The sequence below is a fragment of the Gymnoscopelus microlampas genome (genome assembly GCF_963454915.1).
Source record: "Gymnoscopelus microlampas genome assembly, chromosome: 17".
NCBI classification, from domain to species: domain Eukaryota; kingdom Metazoa; phylum Chordata; class Actinopteri; order Myctophiformes; family Myctophidae; genus Gymnoscopelus; species Gymnoscopelus microlampas.
The window spans coordinates 24,343,513-24,370,486 of NC_139954.1; the positions used below are offsets into that span (position 1 = coordinate 24,343,513).

The 26,974-nt window shown below is 42.8% G+C and overlaps 1 protein-coding gene across 4 annotated transcripts; it reads left to right on the forward strand.

The window, feature by feature from the left end:
• Positions 1 to 327: 327 nt before the first annotated feature.
• Positions 328 to 26,936, forward strand: ppp2r3b (protein phosphatase 2, regulatory subunit B'', beta). 4 transcript variants are annotated; one of them, XM_084084957.1, is made up of 15 exons: positions 328 to 390; positions 1,109 to 1,493; positions 14,349 to 14,534; positions 14,928 to 15,031; positions 15,690 to 15,792; positions 17,657 to 17,731; positions 18,922 to 19,008; positions 20,108 to 20,264; positions 21,918 to 21,966; positions 22,088 to 22,177; positions 22,450 to 22,625; positions 23,069 to 23,187; positions 23,618 to 23,724; positions 24,574 to 24,616; positions 25,222 to 25,353. In XM_084084957.1, the coding sequence occupies exons 2-14, from the start codon at positions 1,143 to 1,145 to the stop codon at positions 24,590 to 24,592; spliced, it is 1,623 nt and encodes a 540-aa protein (XP_083941083.1). In that variant the 5' UTR covers positions 328 to 390; positions 1,109 to 1,142; the 3' UTR covers positions 24,593 to 24,616; positions 25,222 to 25,353. The 4 variants fall into 4 exon arrangements, with proteins under 4 accessions (XP_083941083.1, XP_083941081.1, XP_083941082.1 ...); XM_084084955.1 differs by lacking the exon at positions 24,574 to 24,616 and having other exon boundaries at positions 25,222 to 26,936; XM_084084956.1 differs by lacking the exons at positions 328 to 390; positions 24,574 to 24,616 and adding an exon at positions 548 to 681 and having other exon boundaries at positions 25,222 to 26,936.
• The last annotated feature ends 38 nt before the right edge of the window (positions 26,937 to 26,974 follow it).

Genomic DNA, 26,974 nt, shown 5'->3' on the forward strand with positions numbered 1-26,974 from the left:
AAAGAATATTATTATCTAAACCAGTGGTTGAACTTGGTTCACAAATATTTTCATGAAAATGTTTTGTGACAGGGAGCATTTGTGTTGTTTAACTAGAATGTAAAAAAATAAAAATAAAAATATTCCACATTTTATTGCAAGAGTTTTTGACAATAGCCCATCTACAAGCTCCGTTGTGAGCTTGTGGATTGGCTATTTTCAAGTGGCCGATGGTTTAAAGTGCTCATGTGGCCCAAGTTGCTTCTTTTGGGGTTGTTTTCCTAGACCTGGTTGCTTATTTCTCTCACAAGATATGGCAACACTGCTTGAAACATTGCGCCTGACATCCCTTAAACCGGTTAAAGGAAGAAGGTATCGCCGCCACAAAGAACCTGCTGACATGATATACAGGTATTTACAGTCATTGGCGACATCAAGGCTATACGTGACTGGACTGTATGTATGAACATGCATGTGAATAAAGTCACTAGCGTTATTCGCTCTTCGCTGTGTTCTGTAGTTGATGCATCATTAGCCCGCTAACGTGCTAAGTTTGCTAGCGTTAATAGCCTACTGTAACTGTAAACATTGCAGTCAGACTGTTGTTGTGGCTCCCGTGGTGTCAGACTGTCAGTGTCCACCTTGTGTGGTCCGTGGACCCCCCAGTGCAAATGGTTATTATAACCGAACCGCTGAAGGGAGGTAATCTTGTGTTTTCTATTTAATTGAATACACAGGACCACAATGGAAACAAGCCCCGATTTTACAATGATGTTAAAATGTGTTATCCTTTTAGCATCGTTGTAAAATCGTACCTCTGTACTATTTGCAAACTGTGAATAAAGTAATCAATCAATCAATCGATCAGGAAAGCCAGTGTGTTAAGGTTAATGTAGTTATTTAACAAGACAATCCAGCAGACAGACAAATTCAATAATTGAGCCCAGACATGTTTTAATTCAAACTGATCACATACAAAATACGGAGTTGTCTTGTATTCAATGGATTTGCTTGATGCGTGTATATTGTTATATCGTGTGTATTTTCAAGATGTAGTATATTCTGCAGAAGGTGGTGAACCATTAAGGCTAGATTGCATAAGTTGAGAATCGTTGTGTTTTTTCAACAGGTGCTTCTTTGGTCCTACGTGATTTTCTGTCAACATGCCATCACCACAAGTCCTCCAGCCAGTTGTTAAGATGAAGGTGGATGAACTCTTCCTCAACTGGTTGTCTGAACCAGACACACAGGCCGTTCTCACGGGATACCTCCACCTCATCAAGACTGGACAAAAGGTTGATTTAAGCGGCGGTGAAGCCAAGGACAAAGGGTCGGGGACCTTCGGTGAGAACAACAATGTGGCCACCTTGAGGGGCCTGGCAGAGAGGAAGTCCACCGCTACGAGCCCCACCTCTGCTCACACACTGCCCTCTGGGAGCAGCAGCAATGCCAGGGTGATGGGACCCAATGGCAGAGCTCTACGGAGGTCCGTCAGCACGGTCACCCCAAAGAAGGTAGAACTGTCCAGATTATAAACAGGGGGGGGGGGGAGTGGATCATGGAATGATGTAAACACATTTTAATGTGGTAGTGATCAGATCCATATCCTTTGTAAATTGGCTTTCAAAAGGAAAAAACAAACATACATGATATACAAGTGTACTATCATACATGATACAAGTGTATCATCACACAATCAAGATATTATCACCGCAAACGACACCTGCAGGGCAAGAACTTGAAGCAAGGATAGAGGGAATATAACAGACAGAGCATTACACAATACATATTCTGGAACATACAGTATGTACCAGATAGTATTAGTAAAACATAATTAGACTTACTAGGCTAAACCTTATACAAACTGTTATGAAACCGCTTCACAGGTTTAAACAAGATTCCAGAGAGCTTATGCCACAGAGAGGGCTTATACACCTGAGTTGCACTTGATAATAAAAGCGACAGGGTGTGGCTAACTGTCAGTTTGTGCCTGCTGGGACGGGTGTGCTGTCGGTGGAAGTGGCTGCGACTCAAGGCATGTGGAGAGATCTCCCACCGTGTGTATAATGTGTCATCACAATCTGTTGATGCTAAAGTACTGTATTGTGCACAGTGCATAGGTAAGAGAGAACACGTCTCTCACCTTCAGACGAGCCACCTTTGACTTTGAAATGGGAATGGGTTTTGAAAACAAACACCATTATCTGCCAACTACTTGGCAGCTATGCTGAGATATTATGGTCTGTTGTTCCCTCACTCCTGCCAGTTAACCCATTTAGACCTGGAAAGCCTATGTTGTTATACCTTTTCAATCCGGGAAAGCATCCGTGTAGTTTTAGATATCGCTGCTGTCGGGCAGAAACCTCTTATCTCCATATTCTTAACTTTTTGTGTTTTTTCGTAAATTAACGCCCTACTTGATCATCCTACAGCATAACACAAAAACATCAAAAGTAGCTGATCCGAAAAGCTCGAAAACGTGGCGCGAAGCGACGAGTTTTGAGCTTGTAGATCTGCTACTTTTGCTGCTTTTGAATTTGAATCCTGAAAAGTAACAGTTTTTGACATACTGTATGAGGCCTCAGGTCTAAATGGGTTAATCCAATCAAGCATTGCGGACCAAGTGGTGCGAGAGATACAGAGTCGATAATTAGTCTTCCGCTTTAGTTAATTAAATCAATTCAATGATTTAGCTGTTTGTGTTTATAGTCAGCAGATTCCAGCTGTAAATGCTCTGTCAAACTATATATTTCCCCTATCTTGCCACAAGGGGCTGCTGAGTCACTTATAGCAAGCAAGGGTGGTAGATGGCCATCCACGCCTTCCCACCAATGGTCTGGATGGAGCCTTCATGTCTGTAAGCATATGTAGAGAGACTGACAAATACTTTCCATATGCTTTGGATACACCCATGAATCAATGTGGTTCTGTATGGGAGGAGGGAGCATATGAATGCAGGCTATCCCTGGCACTCTAATAACTCCCCTTATTCTTTTGCACATGGTCTGGGCCAGCAGGACCAAGCCTGCTCTGATCAGGGTCTCCAGAGGTAAATGGGATTTTGTCAGGGACAGCTTCAATTATAGACTGTTAAAAAACCATTAAATGCTCAGTATGATTTGTACTGCTTTGTGTGCATGTCCTCCAAGCTGAGAGAGAAGGCTATCAGTGTGGCCTGGTGGAGGTTGGTGAAGGCCTCTACTGTATGTGATGACAGTGAGACAGCCAGGCAGCTGGTGGCATGCGCCCTCTGCCTCCTCCTCACATTCTACATGTTGTTGACACGTTGAGGGCAGGCCAGAGGAGGTGTTCGGCTGGTCACTGGTTCTCCTCCGCTCTTTCTCAGACCCCCAACACCACAGCTTGGAGAACCGGAGTTTGGCTGTCAGCAACAGTGCTTATCCGAGTGTCACATGAGACCCGCAGATCGAGTGTACAGACCAGTGTCTAGTTTTTGTGTATGTAAAATAAGAAAAGTGTCTATTGTATTTGTATGTATAATAAGACACTTGTATGTATAATAGACCAGTGTCTATTTTATGTTTGTAAATTAAGATCAGTGTCTATTTATTTGTGTGTAAAATAGACCAGTGTCTATTTTTTATGTATGTAAAGTAGCTCACAAACGTAGTTGAACCCACTAGTCTTTTGCATGCCGTTTTCACTTTGAAAAAGACATGGCCACCATCATTAGCTCATCAAAGTCTGGGGGGGTGGTGGTGGGGGTGGGGGGTATTCTCAGAAGATCCCCTGTTGAATGAGTGACAGCCATAATAGCCTGACCACAGAAGTCAGAGAACGTAACAGAAGACCAGTGAATTGCTACAGCGTCATTCAGACTCTGTCTGTGGATTTCAGATCGCTGTCTTTCTCATGAGGGACATCTGTTGGCAATGAATCTCTTGTCATGAGCTGTCTCACTTTATGTCTGTCTGCTTAATGTGCGTCCTCATGGTGAAACGATAAGAGCTTTGACAGATGCAAGAGAGCTTTTTGATTTCCACGTCCCCTTTTTCCCTCTGGGCTCCTCACTGATCTTTGGCCCCATTCACTGTCACATGGAGAAACTGCTGGACAGTTTGTGTATTCCGCCGTGGCGGGCAACGGTATGTGCCCACAGTGTGTCACTTCATATTAAAGGGATTGTGATCTAGCATAAAGTAAATGTTCCTATTTAAAGACAGCCAAAGGAATTCCTGAATACAAATGCATTCTTCAAAGGATTAGTTAAAAATTCAATTAACGTCATACTGATGCTGCCGGGAACAGCTGGTCCAACTTTGACACCAGACACCGATATAGATAGCCTTCGTTCCCTTGTGTTGGAATTATATACTCAGAACTGAGCCAGAGAGATGAGGTGTGGCATCACATTCATCCTCTGTGTGCTTCAGTGAAAACTACTCCAATCAGATGTCTGAATAATTAACCCATTAAGACCTGAGGCCGATTCTACAAAGGCCTTTTTAAATCAGTGGTTCTCAAACTTTTTCGGAATTCAAAATTACACTTTCACTTACACTTACACTTACACTTTCAAGATTTTTTAAATTACAAAAATAGCAGATGTACAAGCTCGCAGCACGGCACAAAGTGACGAGCTGTGAGCTTGTATATCTGCTATTTTCTTAATGGCCAACGCAAACATTTTAAATGACACAAATGCTTTCCTGGTTTTAATGGGTTAAAGGGATATTTCACTTTCAAAACATTTTTGTGTCATTTTATCGTCTACTCAGGCTTTTGTGAGCCTAAGAGTTGCTAAATTCTTAGTATTTAGATATTTGATATTCATTTTATCAGACACGCCCCCTTCCTATACAAACCCATTATAACTTCAAACTCCATTTTTAACATGTCAGATTCATCAAAAACACCCGGCCTTGGTTCTGGTGACTCATCCTGCCGTCATAATATGTGAGGGGCCATGTTTTTGATTACTTTTTCATTTAATCTTTTTATTGTATTTCATCTTCTTAATTTTAAATATAAAAAATAAATGAAAAAAGTAATTGAAAAAACACTGTCTCCTCACGTATTAGAAGGACAATATCAGTCACCAGAACCAAGGACGGGTGTTTCCGACTAATCTAACATGGTTAAAATGGACTTTGAAGTTACAATGGGTTTGTATAGGAAGGGGGCGTGTTTGATAAAATTAATATCAAATATCTAAATACTGAATCAAGCAACTTAAAAACTGTCCGGGGTGCTCCCAAAAGCCTGAGTAGATGATAAAATGACCCAACATTTTTTTTTAAGTGAAATATCCCTTTAAGGGCTGATCAATCACTCTAATTGGTTACTAACTAATGATGGTTTTCAGGGCTGCTATGCAGATCAACAACACTTACAGTATGACTGGCTCTGTGCCGATTGCAATAGGTCACACATAGAAACACGGTAGACCTTGACCTATAGTTCTTTGATTGCATTTCTAAGAAGATTGACCTTGATCTTTTAATTAAAGATATAACACACTTAGGGCTCATCATCACACCATCCTGGAAACCTTAATCTAAGTGTAATGACATTGTAAAATCCCTGTCGTTAATTTAAGGACCTACAGGTGAATTTTTACACTCTGTGTTAAATTAACACCGAGCATACAGTATGGACGTACAAGTCCATTTTTACACTCTGTGTTAAATTAACACTGAGCAGCGGGAACCCATGGACCTACAAGTCCATTTTTACACTCTGTGTTAAATTAACACTGACCATGGGGGACCTAATTAACACTGAGCATGGGGAACCTAATTAAAGACATTATGAAATGTCCTTGTATCCTCCTGTGTGGATTTTGCATCCCAGGCTATTTTCTCAAGGTGGCTTTTTATAACATGCTTGCTTGGTCGGGCTCAGCAACCTTGAAGCTATTTGAAGCTGGGGTTAAGGGTCACATTATCAGTTGCCTGACCTATCAGAGACACCGAAGTGCTAAACTGTTTCCCGCAAGAGTTTTTTATTAGGGCGCCTTGTTCACTTGTGAGTGCAAAGTAAGCTTTGTCTTTCAGCAGATAAGTCACAGTGTGCTGTTAGCCGACAATCTAGGTATATTACAGATATTTTGGTTGTCTACTTTTGTTGTTCCACCAGATAAGAAAAGATAAGATTTCAACACCTTGACTTTGTGAGTTTTCATATGTACTGAAACTGAACACCCTCTACAAGAAGGATTATGTATTCACAAAATCCCAGTGTGTCTCAATGCTTATTGATAATATGCTATTGTTGCCTCCACCAGTGTGTACGGCCAAAGGCTGGAGACTATGTTTTTGTGTGTGTGTGTGTGTGTGTGTGTGTGTGTGTCTGTGCGGAGCTCCGTTGGACTGCCTTCCAAAGTTTGCGGGCCCTGGTAGGCAACCCAACCTGCATTCTGAGGAACACACTTTTCTAGCATTGTATTTCTTATTAGTATTTGATATTATTCATCTGTGATTGGAATTGGACCGAAAAACTGAAAGTATGCCCTTTCATCATCAGTTCTTGTCTAGTCCGGCTACGCTGCTATTCAACTCTGTATTTTTCATAGCCACAACATAAAGACTGTTGTTGATTCTCTCTAGTGGCTCTCTGACCTTTACTCTTAACTTTCTGACCACTTAAGCCCTATATATTAAGTCGATCTACACTTTTCACTTATAATGTCCAAAATGGGGACACAGGTGGAAGGTGGTTTAAACATTTCTGCCTCCATGTATCTATATACTGGACACATTTTATAGCCAACCTCATGGTACCTGTGTTAGGTGGCTATGATCTTGCATGGTCACTCATATGCAAACCAGCTGATCTGCTCACATCATGTTGTACTCACTGGCCTTTTCTCTAAGCCCACGATGTTGCCAGTGAAGTAGACCCTATTTTTGGCCTGAGTTCATATGTATTCCAAATCCCTATCTCAGACATCAGATTGGGAAGGATTGAGACAGAGCTCTCTGGATTTCAGTTTTGTACCAGTGTGCCCATGTTGTTTACCAGCTCTCTGTCTCTCTCCAAGTACTGTCGGACTACCTACATAGTCTCTTATTCTTAATAGTTAGCCGCAATGCGATTGCAACACTAGAATCAAGAATCAAGAGGGGTTTGTATTGTCAGAAAATTTAAGAAAATAAAGTTCAAAGTACATGTAGAACGGCAGGTACGGAATCTGTAGAAATGGGGAATGTGTAAGAAGGCAGAAGATATACATAATGTACATTAATTTCACTTGTCTATTTCACTTGTCTATGTAAATTCTGCATGTAACATTTTGAGCAGCTGCTCATGATTCTTACAGATTGAATGCCGTTTTTGTTTTATTTAGTTTTGTTGTTCTTTTGTTTTTGATCATGTCCTCATTCAGGGTTCTGACAGGGGGAAAAAAAATAGTTTTTGAGCCCCAGGCTGTGAGACACCTCCAGTGCTTACCACTGGTCCAACAGTCCGTTACTGGGGTGGTGCTTGCTTGCCCTTCATACAGTAATCCTTTTTGCCCTCTTCTCAAGCAGCTGCTGTCGTATGTGTCCTGCAGGGACATAGACTAGAGAGCTCCTGGTGGTGCGCTCGGCCGACCTCACCACCTTCCGCAGCACTCGCAGATCCTGGGAAGAGCTATTTCTATACCATATAGTGATGGCCCCTGTCAGGATGCTCTGGGTTGTAGCAGAGTAGAAGCATTTCAGGACTAACGTAATGAGGCTGTCTAATAGTCTATGTCACTCTGTGTCGACAATGACTCGATACACTGCAGCAGCATCATTTCAACTCAATATCTGACACATAGGGCAATTTGGTGGTCAAAGGTCAACAACACTGAGGTCATCTGGCAAAGAGCTCAACTATGCACGCCTCTTTGTTGTTATTTGTTAAATCTTATTGATGATTTGGGAAAAGCCCGGCTTGGGGGACAACTTGTATTGGGTTTCTCCCACCCATCTATTGTGTATTTATTTCAGCTTTAGCTGTCTATTTGGACTGTACCATACTGTGTGATATGTATCCATTGATGCTAGGCAAGCTGGATTGAATCTGTACTTCTGTTCCTTACTTCCTTTATTCTCTGTGAACTGGGGTTTCTGCAAATAGCTCTCTGGGTCTGGCTGCTGGAAAAATTACAGATTACTAGATGTGCTGCTGGTCACCAAAACCAGACAGTCAATTTCATAATCTCATCTGTTATGTAATAAACACATGGTGGGACACATGGCTGCACTCAAATCAGATTTGGAGTGTTCGGCTTAGACACATTGCAAGATCACACACTCAAACGTCATATTTTCTTGTGCTTTTACAGTGAATGCTTTGGAGTCAGGCCTGTACAACTACGTAGATTGATAGTGGCCTCTTAGCATGCTGTTGTTTGGATATAGCCTGTCAACAATGACCAGTGAATCACAAACAAATCAGACAATTTAATTGTGAGCGGGATGCTTGTTGGAGTTTGTCCAGTATGTTTTTTTTAAGGGCACATGATTCATACCATCCTCTTCCTAGGAGGAAAATCAGAACCTGTGAGTGTGGGTCTCAAAATCAGAACCTGTGTGTGTGTGTGTGTGTGTGTGTGTGTGTGTGCGCGTGTGCATGTTTGTGTGTGTGTGTGTGTGTGTGCGCGTGTGCATGTTTGTGTGTGTGCATGTTTGTGTGTCAGTCGGTCGGATGCCCTCTTCCACAATGATCTCCAATTCACAGCCCACAATGCTGCTCATATGATGTGCACTCGTGTTTGAATCCACAGAGAGTTATTATGTAAACCAGCACATCATTATCCCTGTTGTGTGATGACGCCTAGTTATTTTCATGGAATAAACCTCAGATTTTCTTTAGTCTAACAAACACAGACTGAAGGGTGTTACGGCCACCAGCACATGATCTGCCAGGTTTATGTTGACCCCCAAGCAGCTTGCTTTTCATGGAACCGACGAGCTTTGAGGGCTGTTGGACAACAAAAGGCAGATGGCGTGAAAAAGACGTCACATATAGCTTATCAAGCATGTGCAGTATCCTGCATGGGGGGATAACAGGAACTGGGTTTGGGCTAAAACCAGCGGAAGAATGTGGACTCTGTGATCCCGTCGTCTAAAAATACTTATCATTTAAGTCCGGGTGTGCTTTTCTCTTCACACCCACATGTTTACACTCATACAGCAACGGTAGCAACACACTGCCTCTGTAGTGCCAAACATAAACATACACACATGCACGTACGCAGGCACACAGGCCACATTTGCATGTAACCTCAATTCTGTGTGTACATTTTTACACATAAACTTAACACACACGTGTATGCCTTTTTTCTTCATAATTAGATGCACTTGTAGAAGAACAATAGATGTTCCAGTACAGGTCTTTCCCCTGGGCCTATAGGCATTCAGCCAGGACCTCCTCTTCCCAGCACCCCACCAATAGTGCAGTTAGATCAGCACGTTTATAGAGAATTGATGTAATTGCTGTCAGTCCAGGACGGGCGCGAAGGGAGGTAAAGCGGATGTTTGTGTGCCGACTAAGAGATATACAGCTTTGTTTTTTCAGATCTGGTTTCTTGGGTTTAATAGGCACTGACTGGTTCAGCCATCAATCTTTTGAATTTGACACTACCCATAGCGCCGACTCTGGCCCGTCAACTGTGATAAGAAGACGACCCAAGCTTGCGAACAGGAGGCAAAACAAATGGAAATACATACTGTTCTGCATCCAACATGGGATTCTGCATCCAAGATGCGATATAGAACTGTAGCTTTTAAAATTTGACTGTTGTTTGCTTATGCTGTACGATGATTTGGCTTCCGCTCTTGTCAGCTTGCTTTATCCAACAGGAACAAACACATAGGCATACACATAGGTACATTTCTATGACAGCCTAGTATGCTATTATGAATTTCAATTGGTTCAGCATCTCAGTGATGTCTACTCATTTTTGTTAGATTTGTAAGACCAGGATGGAAGTTTCAGTTTTACTCTAGCATATCCACCATTTCCAATGGCGTATACTGGAATAACTTATAAAAAAGGAGAAGAATAGCTTGAATTGTTCACAATGTCAGCTGACCGTGCTGTCCCGAGGAGAGGGGAACAGCTTGCTGGGCCGAGAGGCAGGACCTGAGTTTTTCTTTGATGCGCTTGGTAATGTTGGAGCCGTTTCAGAGGGGAAGCTGGCGAGCAAGTGTAAGCGCTGTGTCATCTTGGTGTTCAGCTGTGTCCCCTTCAGCGGAATCTGCGGCCGCCACAAGCCGCAACAACAGGTCTGTCTCTTTACATAACCTTCTATGAGCGCTGAGGAATGCAAACTGGAAAGGGCAGATCCACCACACACACCCCTCCCACCCTGTGCATTCACTCACTCTCTCTCACACACACCCTCTCTTTCTTATCTCCCCAGTAGCTTTGAGGCTAGGGCTCCCTGACCCCGAGCAGTGTGTGTGTGTATTTGTGTGTGTTGTGCAGTGACTGGGACAGGACAGCAGGCAGAGCTGAGATTGCACAGCCAGATCTGGACTGAAAGAGCGAGATAGAGAGACACACAGTAGCAGCTGCAACCCTGCATTAAGGGTCTCATTCTGACAGAGGACAAATAGGGGGACGCAGCTTGACAGGACTTCTGCTGCTGCAACTGCGACTACTATCACAGAACTTCCAACTACAACCGTCTGCTTTGTACAACTGGGAGGATAAAACCAGATTGTGTGGGTGTGGGCGCACACGCCCCGTGCTGGTTGAGGATGAGGATGAAGGAGTTGTCCCTGCGTCAGGACCCTGACCTGAGGAAGGAGTTGGCCCTGTTGGCACGCGGCTGTGACTTTGTCCTGCCGTCGCGCTTCAAGAAGAGGCTGAAAGCCTTCCAGCAAGGACAGCAGGCAGGTGTTCATTATGATAGTGTCTCTTCCCAAGTGTCCCAGTCCATTCATGTGGACAGACTTGAGTGCAACTAGTGACTTAATTGCCAACTTTCTCCACAGGCTGCTAGTATTTGTCTCTCGTTTATTACAGGTCAGGATGCTGTTAATGTTTATTATGACTGCAGCTTTGACATAATGTGTACCGGTTACTCGGAATTATGGGTACTGTAGTTAGAGAGAAGAGCGGGGGAATTGGTTGTAGTTCTAATTTACTTGGCATTTGACACACAGAACTGTGTGTGTGTGTGTGTGTGTGTGTGTGTGTGTGTGTGTGTGTGTGTGTGTGTGTGTGTGTGTGTGTGTGTGTGTGTGTGTGTGTGTGTGTGTGTGTGTGTGTGTGTGTGTGTGTGTGTGTGTGTGTGTGTGTGTGTGTGTGTGTGTGTGTGTGTGTGCGCGCGCATGCACGCAAATTGGGCTTATCAATAACCTAAACCGTTCTTTTATGTAATGTCATGTAAAAACGACAAATGTGTCATCCTTTGTTTTTGTGTTGTTGTTTTTTTGTCCCAGTGGCAGGTGGTTAGTCTCAAAATTCTCCAGCCACTTTCACTGTTTGGCTACCTGCCAAAGTAGCTGTTAGTGAGTGGATAAACTTACCAGCTTTTACCTACCAAGTCCAAATACACAAGCATTTGAATAGCTCAAATTCTCACTATGGTTGTCACCATCAACTTGAACATTGTATCATTAATACATTTACTTTTCTTTGGGGTATCATTGAGTTTTGCTTCACAGAAAAGGGACTTAAGACTTTTTACTTTAGCTGTAGTTTATCAAAGAAAGTTTTGTCCTTGACAACTATGTTTGTGTTTGACCGCCTGACCGAGCCCGGTCAGACTGCATCATAGTGAATGTGTGGAATATCACAGGGATTAGCAGCTGTGCTTAGGGGCTCTGCTAGTGGTTAGCATCGGGGGGGGGGGGGGCACACTGCATGCTGAGCAGCAGTAGATGTCTATGTCCTTTTATAGCCATGGCTGATACACACCACCCCACACACACACACACACACACAGGACAGTGAAGGACTGTGGATCAGCTGCGTTTATCATCCGGTGCATTACACTGAGCAGAACGCCACACAACTTTTCCAAATAATCAACATGGACACACGCACGTGCACTGCAAACCATACAAGGTTGCCTGCCAGATGGAAGACATGGACATGGATGGATTCAGCCCCCTTATATGGGTGTTGTCTCTGTAGCCTACAATTACAGATGAAATATAAATTTAGGCAGTGAGCTACAATCCGCTGGCATGAAGATGTGTGCGTTTATCAGATCTAACAATAGGTGATAACTGGCTAGGTTTGAGTGGCACCTTAACAAACAAATGACATTTGTATCTCCTAGCAGTGGCCTCTGGCCTGTGCAAGTGTGTTTATGTGGTTGTTAAAGGCACAGAGAACGATCCAGTGCACAGATTCTTTAATCATGTAAATAGTCTTTGGGCATGAGCTAGAATGCAGCAGCCAAGATGTTTTTTGGCTGGACAGCAGTAGTGGGCCCAGCCCTATAAACACTGCATGTTCCTGTATCCGTCGTTTCAAATTAAAAGCCCTCCAGCATTTCATACACGGTCCAGACATACTAGGTTTTGACCTAGTCTTGTTTAGCAACTAGCTAATAATGTGAGACATCACTACACATGCGTTTGGGATTTGAATATGTTTGTGTGTGTGCAAGCGTGAATATGAAAAGCCTGTAGCTGGAGCCATAGTGCCTCTTGGCTCACACATAGTGGAGGCTGTGCCATTGAATCTCCTAACAGTATGTTTGCTATGCTTAGCAGGTCTACGTAAATCAAACTGGTATGGAAGTAAATTGATCATGACAGCTTAGGCCCTGGGCTTAATGTTATTGCATGATGTCATAGTTGTTAACCATTGAAAAGGAAAGATTGGTTTCCAGTGTGGTGGTTGTGGAACTTAGTGGCATGCTTTGCGCACCCGAAGCCCTTGTAGGCAAAGCTGTCACTTTGCGTCCTGGTTGTAGTCTGCGTTCGGGACGCAAAACACCCAGACACACTCTCTCACACACACACACACACACACACACACACACACACACACACACACACACACACACAATCACAGCTGTGCACAAGCGCTGGCATGCGCATGGTTTTAAGTTACCAAGGGCTGCGGCACTTTGGAATGACATTCATAGGAGTTAGTTGGGATTGAGATGCACAGAGACAGGGAGCTGAGAGAGAAACCGAGCTGGTCCGTGGATCCAGTATGAGCCCTTAACTCCTACTGTACCTTCTGTCTACGGTACAAACTTAAAATGTACACAAAGCACATGACCGCCTTTCATCTATCTGTAAAGCTGTCATGAGCAACTGCTCTTTGCCTGCAATCAGGCCCGTTATTTAAACCCAGCCATGGTGGCTCCGCTCATTCTCCTCTCTCACACTCTGATACATGCATGTCCATTCTTGTTATAGACATGGACAATGTGGTTATCTAGTGATTTGTTATCTCTCCTCTCACTGGATCACACACACATTCCTCTCCCTTTCCTCTTGAGATTAAAGCCAAACTGTGCCGGTTCTGTCTGTCCACAAGCTTTACTGGACCCTGTTTGTTTGATCATGATGTCTGGGTCATCCCTTTGTTCCCCAGGTTTCCCACTTACCTTAGGGTTAGGGAGGAACATAGATACCCTCCCATGATGTCTTGACAGTATTGCCCAAGAGTAGTATGCGAAGTGACCCATTATGTTGTCTGTTTTGACCGCTGTGTAGGAGCACATGTGCTGAAGTTGAGCAACGCCTTCTCTGTTGCTTAATCTAGAGTCAGTAGTTCACTGTCTGTAAGCTCCTGGTTGATTGTGTATTTTGGAATGCTGTTGGGTATTCTATTGCCAACCTACCTACACAGTAAAACCCTCAGTGTTGATTTATCCATTTGAGTGTACAAATGGACCCATCATTGTTACACTCTTGCCAATAAATGAACTGCGTATTCCCTTGTGGTACAGGTCAAATACAGACTATATCTCAGATCACATTGCTCATTTGCTCTCACCAAAAGCTCTCTCTACTATCCAGCGATATAGGAGCCTGTCTTTTCCTCAGCTCTTCATTGACATGATTTGCTGAATAATGCCATTCATTAGTCAGAAACAAGGCTGTGTGTAGCAGTCTATCAGTGGGCCAAAATAATAGTAAATGGTCCATTCTGTACCTGCCAATGTCAGTTGACACGTCTTAATTGAAAGCCATTACGGATAAATGGTTAATGGGCACGAGTGGCGGGGGAAATGATTTGCTGAGCAATCATAACTCTTCCCTAATGGACGGCTGGGGGTTAGCTGCGTGTGGGTCATGAGTGTTTACTAGAGCTACACGCCAGCGTAGCTAACGCCAGCTTTAGCACATGCTTCTGTGTGGATGCGAAGTGTTAGCATATGCTAGTATCAGTAGCTAACACAGTTTGTTTCTGTCACAACCCCCTCCCGTCCCCCACCCCTCTCTCTCTCTCAGGCCCAGGTGAAGCCGGAGGAGCCCGTCACCACAGCACTGAGTGAAAGCATTCCAAAGTTCTACTTCCCGCGTGGCAGGCCCAAAGCCAACCTCAACACCGACAGCCTCATTTCCAAGATCGAGAAAATATTTTCCCAATTCCCCAATGAAAGGGCCACCATTGAGGACATGGGGCAAGTTGCCAAGGTGAGAATGTGATTTGTAGCGCACGGGGGGCTGCCACCGCCACCCGGCAAATTATTTTCATTAGTGCTATTAGCCCCTTCTGACTTTATGAAATGTTTGCTGCTTTTAACCCCATGGAAAATATTATGGCTGGTCCCCCCTGAGGAATGCAGAGCTATGACCTGAGGGGAACCTGCACGTACAGAGAAATGACAGCAAGCGTTTTCCTCTGGGAAGAATTTGAATGAAGCGACGCAGCACTTATCAACCATAGGATACTGTGTCATTGTTCTGCTTTCTCTCGTACTGCTGTATTTGAAAGAAAGAGATTATGCGTGTGTGTTCATCTACAAACATTTTGTTTTCTTCTCTCTTGTACACAACTTCCATTCTCTCCCCTACATGTCTCCACAGGCCTGCGAGTGTCCTCTCTACTGGAAGGTCCCATTGTTCTTCTCGGCTGGAGGCGACAGATCGGGCTCACTGTCCGTTCACAAGTTCGTGGCCATGTGGAGAAAGTAAGACAATGGCTTCTCTCATGCCCAGTGCACCACAGAGACACACATACACATACACAATGGCAGCAACTCGCTGGTGATCTGAAAACACTGTGCCGTTATCTTCCATTATGACCACTTCTTTTTTCATTTGTAACAAAAGGAAAGAAAAAAAGAAATCACTTAACAGAAGTCACCAGCAGCCTCGAAGGAACCGCTTCTGTGCATATACTGTATATGCATAAAATAGTCAATTCAATGCGTCTCTTTCTGACAAAGACAAGAAATACCACAGGGCTTGTATAGTGAAGGCCTGTGCAATGGGTTCTGTACTGTATATTGTTGTATGCGATAGTCATGCTGTTGTATTAAAGTGCGAGCCCCCCAAGAGAAGTGGTCCTGCCTGGCCTTTTATACAAGCTTGTGACCGAGTGAGACGAGAAGCCATGGCAGAGACTTGCATTATTTCAGCATCATTCCCCTAACGCTCTTGAGCCTGTAATCGCCCCAGCAACAATTCAGAATCCTAATTTTGGAATGCATTATGTACCAGCACTCCCTCTTTTGAGCTGAAATAATTTCAGACTTGTGCTCTTGCATGTAGAAGGTTGGGGGGGTAGTACAAGGGAGGACGAGGGAGTAATCCAGCAAGCCATCTGTTCTCTCTTTTCCTCTCCAGAACTCTGCAGACCTGTCACGATGACGCGTCTAAATTTGTGCACCTCTTGGCCAAGCCTGGCTGTAATTACCTGGAACAAGAGGACTTTATTCCATTCCTGCAGGTACAGGCTAACCGCACACCCATGGAGAGGGCTAGGCTTGGCAGGATGGGATGGGATGGGAGGGTAAAACCGGACTGGTGGGGCTGAAGTTAATTTTCTAATTGTAAAGGTGGTGGACTGGTATGATGACTGTTAATTTGGGGTGCACCCGGTGCAGCACAGGAGGTATATCTAAGGGAATTTTACTTAACGCTTTTGCCTAAAGTGAAATTCCCTTCTAGTCTTTGGAGGGGACTGTAGCTCAGCAGAAATGAATGTCAGTTAACCTCTTGGTTGGGTGAGATGTATAAATGGCTCTTGCAATCAACTTTCAGCTCGGACCAGCAATTATAACATTTTATCTCATGGGAAAACACGGGATGCACTTTCATCTCAATATATGAATAGCCAAATTGACTGTTAAGTCCTGTCATGCAGATTTTGCTGCGCTAGCTGTATTCCCTGTCTGTCTGGTGAGCTGTTGGTGAGCCCCGCAGCCCTCCCCACACCTGATTCATTTTCATGCTGGCAGGAGTGGCTGGGCCGAGCCAGCCGGCCGTTAGTATACGATCAGAGATGCCTTCTGGCACACGCTGTTTAATTTGTATTGTGCTGCCCGGCAAAATCGCCTTTGACTGTTGTGATGAATGAAAGGTGGATTGCAGTGGAGTAGATTTGACTGTCCCCGCCTGTTTCCTCAGCCCTGTGATTTATGTGTTTTTCTATGATTTAATTTCTCCCAGGAAGAGTCAAAGAGGCACGGTGGCCCGCCCCAAAATAAAGCCTTTTAATTTCATTGCCGCCTTCGCATTTGTGTCAACATTTCATCCCCCCCACCCCCCACCCCAGTAGAAAGGAGAAAGGGTTGGAGGCGGGCATAGAGTAAGGGAAAGAGGCGTGAGGGAGTTTCATGGCAGCAATATAGCTATAGTTCATTTGAAATGCAGCCCACCACATGAAAGACCCTGGGTGATTGTGGCACGGGAAAAGGGAGAGCAGCCACTAAGAACAGTCACTGCAGGCCTCTATTTCTCTGCCCACTCAGAAAAGGTTAAGATCATCCCTGAAAAAAAACAGTCCGGTCCACTGTTGCAGACTTCAAAAGTTAACATTCGAATTAGACTGCCTTTTTTACATCAAGGTCTACGATTTTTCTACACAAAGCTTAACGTAAAAAACAGATGGTCTGATGGATTGATCTAGATGGACATTGACAACTGTGGATGTTTGAATAAGTACCCTAAGTTCCCATCCCACTTGCGATCTTTTTAATGTGCACCATCAAGCACAAAAGGCAGACAGATGTGGTGTGTCTGCTGCTCACTCATCTCTCAGACTCAGAAGACTTCCAGTAGAGTAAATGAACATACAGTATGTATTTGTTATCGTTATTGGGCACAGGATTCTGCTGTCCGGTCTGGTCCTTTTCCTTTTTACAGTTTTATTGTAGAGATGGGAGAGACAGAGTGGGCTGACATTTGGCACTTTTTTTTACTAAGAAAGGGTAACCCACAACCTTCCAACCCACCTGAAACTTTCCAAAACCTCTGAAGTTTTCTGAGTGTGTTTTTATTTACGTTTTCATTGAACCAAAACCACCCATGAAGGTGGATAAAAAAAACAAGCTGATCAACAAGCTCACTTGTAGATCGGCTGTTTTTTAAACATTTTGAAAGTATAACTTCTGAGTTCTGGTTTACCAGAGCTCCCTCAGGGTTAGTACCAGCTCCTGTGCAGGGCCCAAATTATGTTCTAAGAACCTTATCTGAAACCAAGCCGTAAGCGAATAGAAACAAATTCAGAACCTGTGAAATAAGTTACATGGCACGGCACGGCTCGCTTAGTTCTTCTAGTCGAAATGAGACATTTGCTTTCCTTTCCTCAGGATGTGGTGAACACTCACGCTGGCCTGGCCTTTCTGAAGGAGGCTTCTGACTTTCACTCGCGCTACATCAACACGGTGAGAGAGACCAGCAAAATAACACTGTAAAATCTGCAAAATCAACACTGTTCAATTAACTCGGAGGGTATGAAATGGTCCATTTCTACACTCAGAGTGGTAAATAACTCTCAGGATTTTGCCGTGTACACTAAGCAGAAAAGTGATGCCATTCCATATGCATTGCCTGTGCCTTGCCCTTTACTCAGCAAATATCTCTAGCAGATATCTACAAATATTCGTTCCATGCAAATCACACTGTATCGGTGCCCTTTCCCCAGTGTATTCCTATATGGTTTGAACTGAATACAGTGGTGGGAACTAATTACATTTATTTTGATACATAAGAGTACTTTTACTTTAGTTGAGTATTTTGATACATTATACTTCTCACAGGCAAATATTTTACTCCACTACAGTTATTTGATAACTTTAGTTACTACAGTTGTTCCTTTGCAGATTTTGATTATCAACAGAAAAAGTGCCTTATAATTCATATTGCTATATTATTATAGGTTAAGCTACCCAGCCGCACATACAGTAATCGGCCCCACCTTAACCAGCTGCAACATTAAAGGGTGTAAGTGATGTGAGTGCAAGTGGAATTTCTTTCTTCAGTAAACGGAAAATAAAGTTTCAGGTTGGGACTTGGTATGAGCTGGAGAAATGGAGAGATGCCTTTTAATAACGAAACAAATCATTGCCAAATGATTGCTATCAATATATAGAGCTATTTAACTAAAATGGTAGTACTAACACCCCTTCACAATGATGAATACATTAATGCATTACTAATTACAATACAATAATATGATTGAGAAATTGGCCTTTCTGCTTAAAGGAGAATTTCCCCCCACGTTATTCTTACCTTTATTATGACGTTATGATATCGCCCGGAAGTGTCGTGAAAGCGTGGCTTATGGTCGAGGGTATTCAAGAACAACGAGTTGCATAGTGTTCTCTCACTGTAAACATCAGATCTGTCCAGGAAAAAAAAAAGTATTTTAATTAAAATACGCGATTTAAAGCAAGAACCATAGGCGCAGGTTTTTAACTGTGGCGGATCCGTTAAGGAGTTATGGAATTTCTGTATTGTACCATTCGTACTGTAAGTATATTCTGATGTCAATGCTTTGGTACTTTGTGATTACAGGACTTATAAAGCAAAACATTTTGCTACTACCACTGACTGGTTATGTGTGATTTATCAGGTGATCCAGAGGATATTCTACAATGTGAATCGGTCGTGGACTGGCAGAATCACATGCTCCGAGCTCCGGAAAAGCAACTTCCTTCAGGTCGGACATAACTCTATAAAGACTTACAGTATACAGACAAACCCTCTCCTTTGTGGTTTTCTTTAGTTTTTTCATACTGGTTCCCATCTGGTTGTTGTTTGTGTTGTGGCTATCCTCAGTTAACACATTTAAAGGGCACGATCTGCAAGAAATGTAAAATGTTTGCTCCATTGACTAGAAATTGATCATTCAAAGTATGCTCCTCATTGACTTACACTGTACAGGCTCATAAACGAACACAAACAAAGCTGATTCTGACAATATAGAACATCACTAAACCTGGTACTATTTTTTATTTTCATCAAAATGTTTAGTAAAAATTGATTTTTCTATTGAAGATCTGGATCCACAGATCAAATCCAGGTTCTTCTTAATGAAAATGGCAAAATCAACAGGAAGTTGACATTTTTATTTAAAAACGGTACTGGAGTTTGTGATATTTTATACTGTCATAATCCGCTTTGTTTGCGTTCGTTTACGGGGTAAAAGACTGACTTTGAGAGATGTTTCACCGCACAGTGTAAGTCAATGAGGAGCATATTTTGAATGATGAATTTCTAGTTAATGTAGCAATTTTTTTTTTCTTTCTGATATTTTTTTCTGCCTTTTTTGGGAGTTACATCATGGCAAGGTAACAACACAACCCAAACCTCTACCAATGTGGTGTAGCCTTTGTAGTATAATATCATTGTCTTTTTTTTTTTTTTTTTAAGATATTTTTGGGGGCTTTTATTTAGACAGGACAGTAGGCTGACAGGAAATGGGGAGAGAGATGGGGGGGGGAGACATACAGCAAAGGTCGTCGGGAACGGGAGTCGAACCCGCGACACGCTGTCATGCTGGATTACCAGCATATGTGGTATGCGCCTGGACCGCTAGGCCAGCGGACGCCCCCTTCATTGTCTTTTTCCTCTTTTTATTGAGGTACATTTATTCATTGTGTCGTTTTTGTTTTCTTTTGTGTCTTTGTAGGATTGTTTATTTTCGTGCAGGGTGCTCTGGGGGAAAACATAATTTCACTGTGCTTGAGCAAAATGGCCAGCTGCTGAAGCAAGAAATGGAACCATTAGTTTTCTAAAGTTAATGTCTTCCTCTCCAGAATGTAGCCTTGCTGGAGCAGGAGGAAGATGTCAACCAGTTGACGGAGTTCTTCTCTTATGAACATTTCTACGTCATCTACTGCAAATTCTGGGAGCTGGATGCTGACCACGACCTCTACATAGACCAGAGAGACATGGCGCGACACAATGACCAAGGTACGGTACACACACACGTCCATCCCACAATACATAACGACAGGGGTATGGTATTTATATAATAATTCTATATAATAAGTATTCTGAGCGTGTGCACCCATACTTTAAGTGCCCATTTTGTTACATGTGTACACTCTTCTACACAGTTACAAATCAATTTGTCCTCCCAGCCCCCCTTTTTTTCAAGATATTTAAAAATACTTAGTTAAATAGCTTAATCTTGCGTAGCCTGCTAATACAGATATACAGGTGTTGAGCAGCCCTTACTGGCACAAAAAAAGAGAGACACTATAACTCCTGTCTTAGCGGCGCTCCATTGGCTCTCTATCTATTTCAGAATAAGTTTTCAAAGGTTTATTTGTTTTTATATAATTACATGGGCTGGCTCCTCCTTATCTCACAGAATTGTGGAACCGTATACCCCAGTCAGGGCTCTGAGGTCTGCTGACAAGTTGCTCTGGAACAGCCTACCCCTTCCCATTAGAAGCGCTCAGACTATTGGGGTTTTTAAATCTCTCCTCTAGACTAATTTATTTTCTCTAGCTTTTAATGTTGTTAGAGTCTTTTTTCATATACTTTCATTTTTGCATGTCCTGTGACTGTTGTTGCACAGGCCTGTTCTGTTGATGCCTTCCATGTAGCACTTTGGTAAATTATTATTGTTGTAAATGTGCTATATAAATAAAGCTTGATTTGATTTAATCAGAAATATCTGCCTCCTGATACATCTAAATAAATCTAAATTAAGTGGCTAAAAAGCTTGATTTGATTTAATCAGAAATCTCTGCCTCCTGATACATCTGGATACATCTAAATTAAGTGGCTAAAAACTGGGTGGAAAGTAACAATTCTAAAATAAAAAAACTGCATTATCCAAATACACAGCGCTTCTTTTGAAAACAATTCCAACCATACACTACATATTTTTTCCTGCACTCAGGAAGAAATGCCTTGGTGAATCAAAGGTATTGAACACTTAGCAAATCAGCTCATCACCCTACAATGAAGTGTAGCCACTTGCGACCAGCAACATACTGTACCTTCCAGGTCCGCTTTAACCTCCACAGAGAACCAGATAAGTTGGGTTTACTGTATCAGGAGTTGGTGCAATGGTGACAAGTAACTTGTCAGTCACTGCCAAGTATTTGAAATTAAATTTAGTAAACGCTTCACATAAAAATTCCCAGCAGCTGTTGTCTTCTTCTATGCAACGATTCTCATTTATCTGCCAGGTAAGAATCGAAAATAAGTATTTTTGAATACCATTAGGTCTAGTCCACACACAAGTACTGTACACACTTGGGAAAAGGGACGTTTCTCTCCCACACACTCCACACCACATGTTCTTGGTTGATGGGTCCATGAGTGCAGCAGGGGAAATGAGACACAAGATCAATGGGAGAGCAGTGTATTATGCTCTGGCTGGGTGACGCCATGTCTGGCACAATTACTACCACCGAGTGGCCAAAAATGATGAACAGAATATTTATGGTATTGTCAAGATAAAAACAGAGCTACATTTTGCAATGACGTCGGATTTATGATGTGTGAGAAGGGAAGTCTGAGAGAGTTGTACATTAAGCTGAAAGAGCTTAAAAACATGGAATTCAAGTGCTTGTATCGTAAATGTTTTCTCTCCACTGTGTTTTCTAGCCATCTCCCACAAGATGATCGAAAGAATATTCTCAGGAACGGTAACAAGGTAAGTGACCATGGTCTTCCCTTTTAAAGGATGAATGTGTCATACCAAATGCTTTGGTAGTGAATTAGTGAACAATGTTGAAAGTTAACATTGATCATCAACGTGCCTCGTGTTCTCTCAGGGACAGGCGGGTGTACAAGGAGGGGCGTTTGAGTTACGCTGACTTCGTCTGGTTCCTCATCTCTGAGGAGGACAAGAAGTCAGATACCAGGTATGCAAACATTGGGATAACCACTTGATTGTTAACTAGTATCTCTATTCTGGATGGGGGGCATTTGCTGAAAATTGCAGATCTACAAGCTCACAACGTGTTGCGAGCTTGTAGATCAGATTTGGTGTAGAGTGGGGAAAAGAGCAGACCAAAGTTTGAGTGTTTAAAGCTGCTGTCTTTAATGTACTGTAGTGTTTCTTTCCTCTTTTGGATAAACAAGATGTTGATACGCACTCACACTCTCCCTGCCTGTTCCCCCTGTGTCTGTCCAGTATAGAATACTGGTTCCGTTGCATGGACGTGGATGGGGACGGGGTGTTGAGTATGTACGAGCTGGAGTACTTCTACGAGGAGCAGTGCCAGAAGCTGGAGACTATGGCCATCGAACCTCTGCCATTTGAGGACTGCCTCTGCCAAATGCTCGACCTCGTCAAGCCAGAGGTTGAAGGTCAGGCCCGCTCAACATGTGTACACACACACACATAATGACACATTGCCGATGACAGTCACAACACGTGTCCAGGCCTGATCATCCGCTTGGCAAATAGTAATCGATGAAAGACTGATTGATTCATCGGTCCTGGCTGGCTCTGGATAGCCGTGACACCTAACTGTCAACGATCTCCTCCCTCCAGCATTTAGGCTTTACCAGTATGCATGGCAGCAAAAAGAATCTGACCTTTTTAGTGGAAGCAGTGACACGCCGTACCAACCGAGTTATAAGCATGAAACACGAGACATAGCCGCACCTAGGAGGGTATTTTAGGCCGTCATTTTCTGGTTGAACACTTAGCCAAATCAAACCTGTGACATAGACATATGCTGTGGACGGATAGGTAAAATAAGGGAACGCCGACATAAAGTTTACCCATTTTATATCCCCACTCCCAGGTAAGATCACACTGCGGGACCTGAAGAGATGCAAACTGGCCCACATCTTCTTTGACACATTCTTCAACATCGAGAAGTACCTGGACCACGAGCAGAGGGACCCCTTCTCTCTTATAAGGGTAATTAACTGACTCCACCCACAGGGCGGCACCTTATCTTGAAGTAGGGCTTCGGCAATTAACGGCCCATGTTTACACACACACACACACACACACACACACACACACACACACGTGTGTTTACATACACATATATATATATAAATAAATTACAAACTATTAGTCTGATTAACAACATAACCCGGTGTTATACTTCATTGTACATAGGGGTGTTTATAGTGGTGTGCAAAAATAGAAAAAATACCATATCTACAAGCTGGATCGTGACAGGTGAGCTTGTAGATAAGCTATTTTCACACACAAAAAAAGTTCTATAATTGTGTATTGATCATAATCGAGGCATGAGTTTTAATTAATGGTGATATTGATTTGAAGTCATCAGTTCACAAATGTATCTGACGTATTGTCTTTGCAACGTGTTTTTTCTAAGGAGATCGAGGTGGATCGCCAGGAGATGTCTGACTGGGAGAAGTATGCTGCAGAGGAGTATGACATCCTGGTGGCTGAGGAGACTGCCGGTGACCAGTACAATGAAGGGTAAGACTTGATTTATGGTCATCCAGTTAGGAATCACTTAATCGGGAGGGTATCACTTTCTCTTCAATCGAAAACCTAAATCCATGTGTTGATGCCAAATTACTATTTTATTTTATTTGTATTTATTTTTTACACAAAATAAATAATATAAGGGGTTGAAAAATAATCAGTAATCGACTTTCAAAAATGGCGATCTGCAAGCTCAAATGCATCGCAATGCGTTGTGAGCCTGTAGCTTATGTATGACGGTAAATATAAAATAGGGCAGTAAGTATAAAATAGGACTGTTTATATCATTCATGATATAATTTATTCTCGATTATTTGTTTAAAAAGTGCACTAAGTGATATTGTTTTGCTAAAATAAGTGTTAAATAGCTCTACTAAATTCTGATAGCAATCGTTGCTATTGAGTGTTTGTTCAGTAACAGGGGTCTCCCTGTCTCTCCCACTCTTTAGTAAACCGAAAATGCATTTTCAGGTCGGGATACCAATTTTATCCAACCAGGAGAGAGAAGCCATACAGCATACAGTATAAAAAGTGAAATTGCAAGTGATGACACAAGTGAGCAGACAAAATGATACCATTATAACACAATAAAATGGAAGCTGATAAATGTGTACTCTCTCCTGTTTGTTTACTCTCTCCTGTTTCAAACACTTTATATAGAATATAGAGCTTTAACCTTTTAACAAAAAAAAACGTTTTGTTTTAACCAAAACATTTCACTTACACTACATTTAATCAAAAAAGTAATCGTTAGAATAATCACTAAGATAATCGATAGTCGCAGCCCTAGATCCAGTGATGGATGAATCCATTGACAGCTATGTTATGTGGTGCTTTTAGGAACACCACTGACTCCTAATGACAGACTGTTCACAGCGGGCAGGTAAGGAGACATAGGGCTACAAGCAGTGGCTAAACTCTCAACCCCCCCCCCTCCTCTCACCCTTTGCTTTTGAAAGGTTTAAACCCACTCCTAGCCTCTGCCCCACTGCCTGTCTGCTCTGAATAATATGGGCTATTAGTATATGATGATGGGTAAGAATCAGCATACAGGAGCTGGGAGTCTGTTTAGAACTGGACTGCCACTTCCTTCGTTTCCCCTACAGTTTCTCCATGGAGCTACCCCTGCACCCTCTCATTGGTTTTACCCATGGTTTGTTTCAGTCACTTGGCCATAAACAGACCATGTATCTCAAGCTAGTTTCAAGATTTTCATACCGTACTGAAAGGAGCGGAATCCAATGGCTTCCTCAAAAATCCTAACAAACTACAGTATGTTTTGGTATTTCCTTAAATGCGAAGCTTCTGACTGTTACAAATGTCTCACAGTCCTTGAACGTTACATGGTCTGCTGGAAGTTTTTATATGATCCATCATGACATATTGACCCCTCATATTGTTTCTCTATCCGCCTCCTTGATTTAAAATCAATGTATTTTTGTTGTCTCTTTCACACACTCCATCATTGATCTCTGTGTGTCTGTACAGGTACGATAACCCTCTGAGCCCCATAGGGCAGCACATCTCCAGTGAGCAGGATCCGAGGAGCAAGAAGCACTTCTTTGAGTTCCCCAGTCCACACTGCAACCTGGACCTGGACGACTATGAATACGAGGATGACTATGAATGACCTTCCTCAACCCTTATAAACTTAATCACGACCTTGCTCTGCAACGGACATAACACATACGGCAGCGCTAAGGCAGTTGAACGCCACCAAGCCTCAGTCAATGCTACACAGGTTTCAGGTTAAGTTCCCATCCAGTGAGACAGGAGGACACACTTGTCAGGAGCAAACTTGCTGTCAAGCCAGAATGACACCCTTATCAGAGATGTGGGAATGGGGGCGTCTGGGTGGCGCAGGAGTAAAGTTCCTTCTCACCACAGTGGAGAATGGGTTTTCATTCCTCCGTGTGGCCATGTTTGCGGGTGGAAAGCTGGCAGGGGAGGGCGATCTGTCGCTGCACTAGTGACTCCTGCAGGTTGGTCGGGTGCCTGTTCAGCAAGGAGCAGAACTGGGATGAATAGCGTGTTCCTCTGCACGCTAGTTAGGACAAGGCTGACAGATTTTCTTAATTTCTGACATTTGTATATCTCTGTCCGTCTTTGTTGGAGCCTCCCAAATATCTTCTGGATGCCCCGTGTTCAATGGTCTTGCTACTCCATACATGTTCAAAATATAAAGTGTTCACAGTCAAGCCACGGATGTGGCATAGAGTCGGGCTGCTAATGTTCTATAATATTCAATTTTGTTGCAATAAAGAGGTGTTCACACCTCCTTAAGTGTTCAGTGGATATTTGGGAGGTCCACCAAAACTGACGAAGTATACAGTGGAAATGTCAGAATCGGTAAAAAAACAAAATCTGTCAAGGCTTGCACCCTCCCGGTGAAACTCCTCACTATCGGGTGAAAAGAAGCAGCTGCCGACTCTGTATCAGAGGAGATGCGGTTGTCTACACCCTTCCTAGATCAACAGTAGGGGTTGGCAGTGACAGGGACTATACACATGGGAGGAATTGCAATGACTAAAATGGGGGTTGGGGGGTGAAATGGCCTTCAAACTACCGGACAAGCAGACATAATGTTCACACTTGACACTGATTACGGGGATTTAGGAGGCTGTGCAGTCTGAGCACTAGTTAGAACACTGGCTGGAAGCTGCTACTGTAGGTTGAACTGGGCCAACGCTACGTTCACACAACACCCTGCGCTAGAGCTCATTCAGGTACAGTAGTACATGTGTATTATTGGACAGCCACCATGTTAATTTGAATACTTAAGATTTGAGGATCTTGGCTAATCTGACATTCCAGATAATAATAATAGTACTCAGTAAGAATGTAAATACTGCCATGGCTTGACTGAAGGAGACCGCTGGAGAATACTGAAAGTGCCAAACTAGACAGTTGACCTGCTGTATACACACACACACCCACACAGTAAAGTTGGCCACTGCCCACACATGAAGTGTCTGTTTCGTGTTCATTAATAGAACCTTATATTTTGCAAGATATAAACTTCAGTGTGAGAAATGGTTTTATATAAATTGAGATATTTATTAATAGATGTAAATATGTATTTTGCGCTTGCTGTGTTGTAAATTAATTGGCCAATTTTCTTTTTCTATCTGAGATATGTTTTACAGGAAAGATGGAACCAATTTTTCAATGTTTTGTTTTGTTCAAATAAATGGTGATGGAGAGATGTGTATATACTGTCATTATTGGTAGGGACTCGATA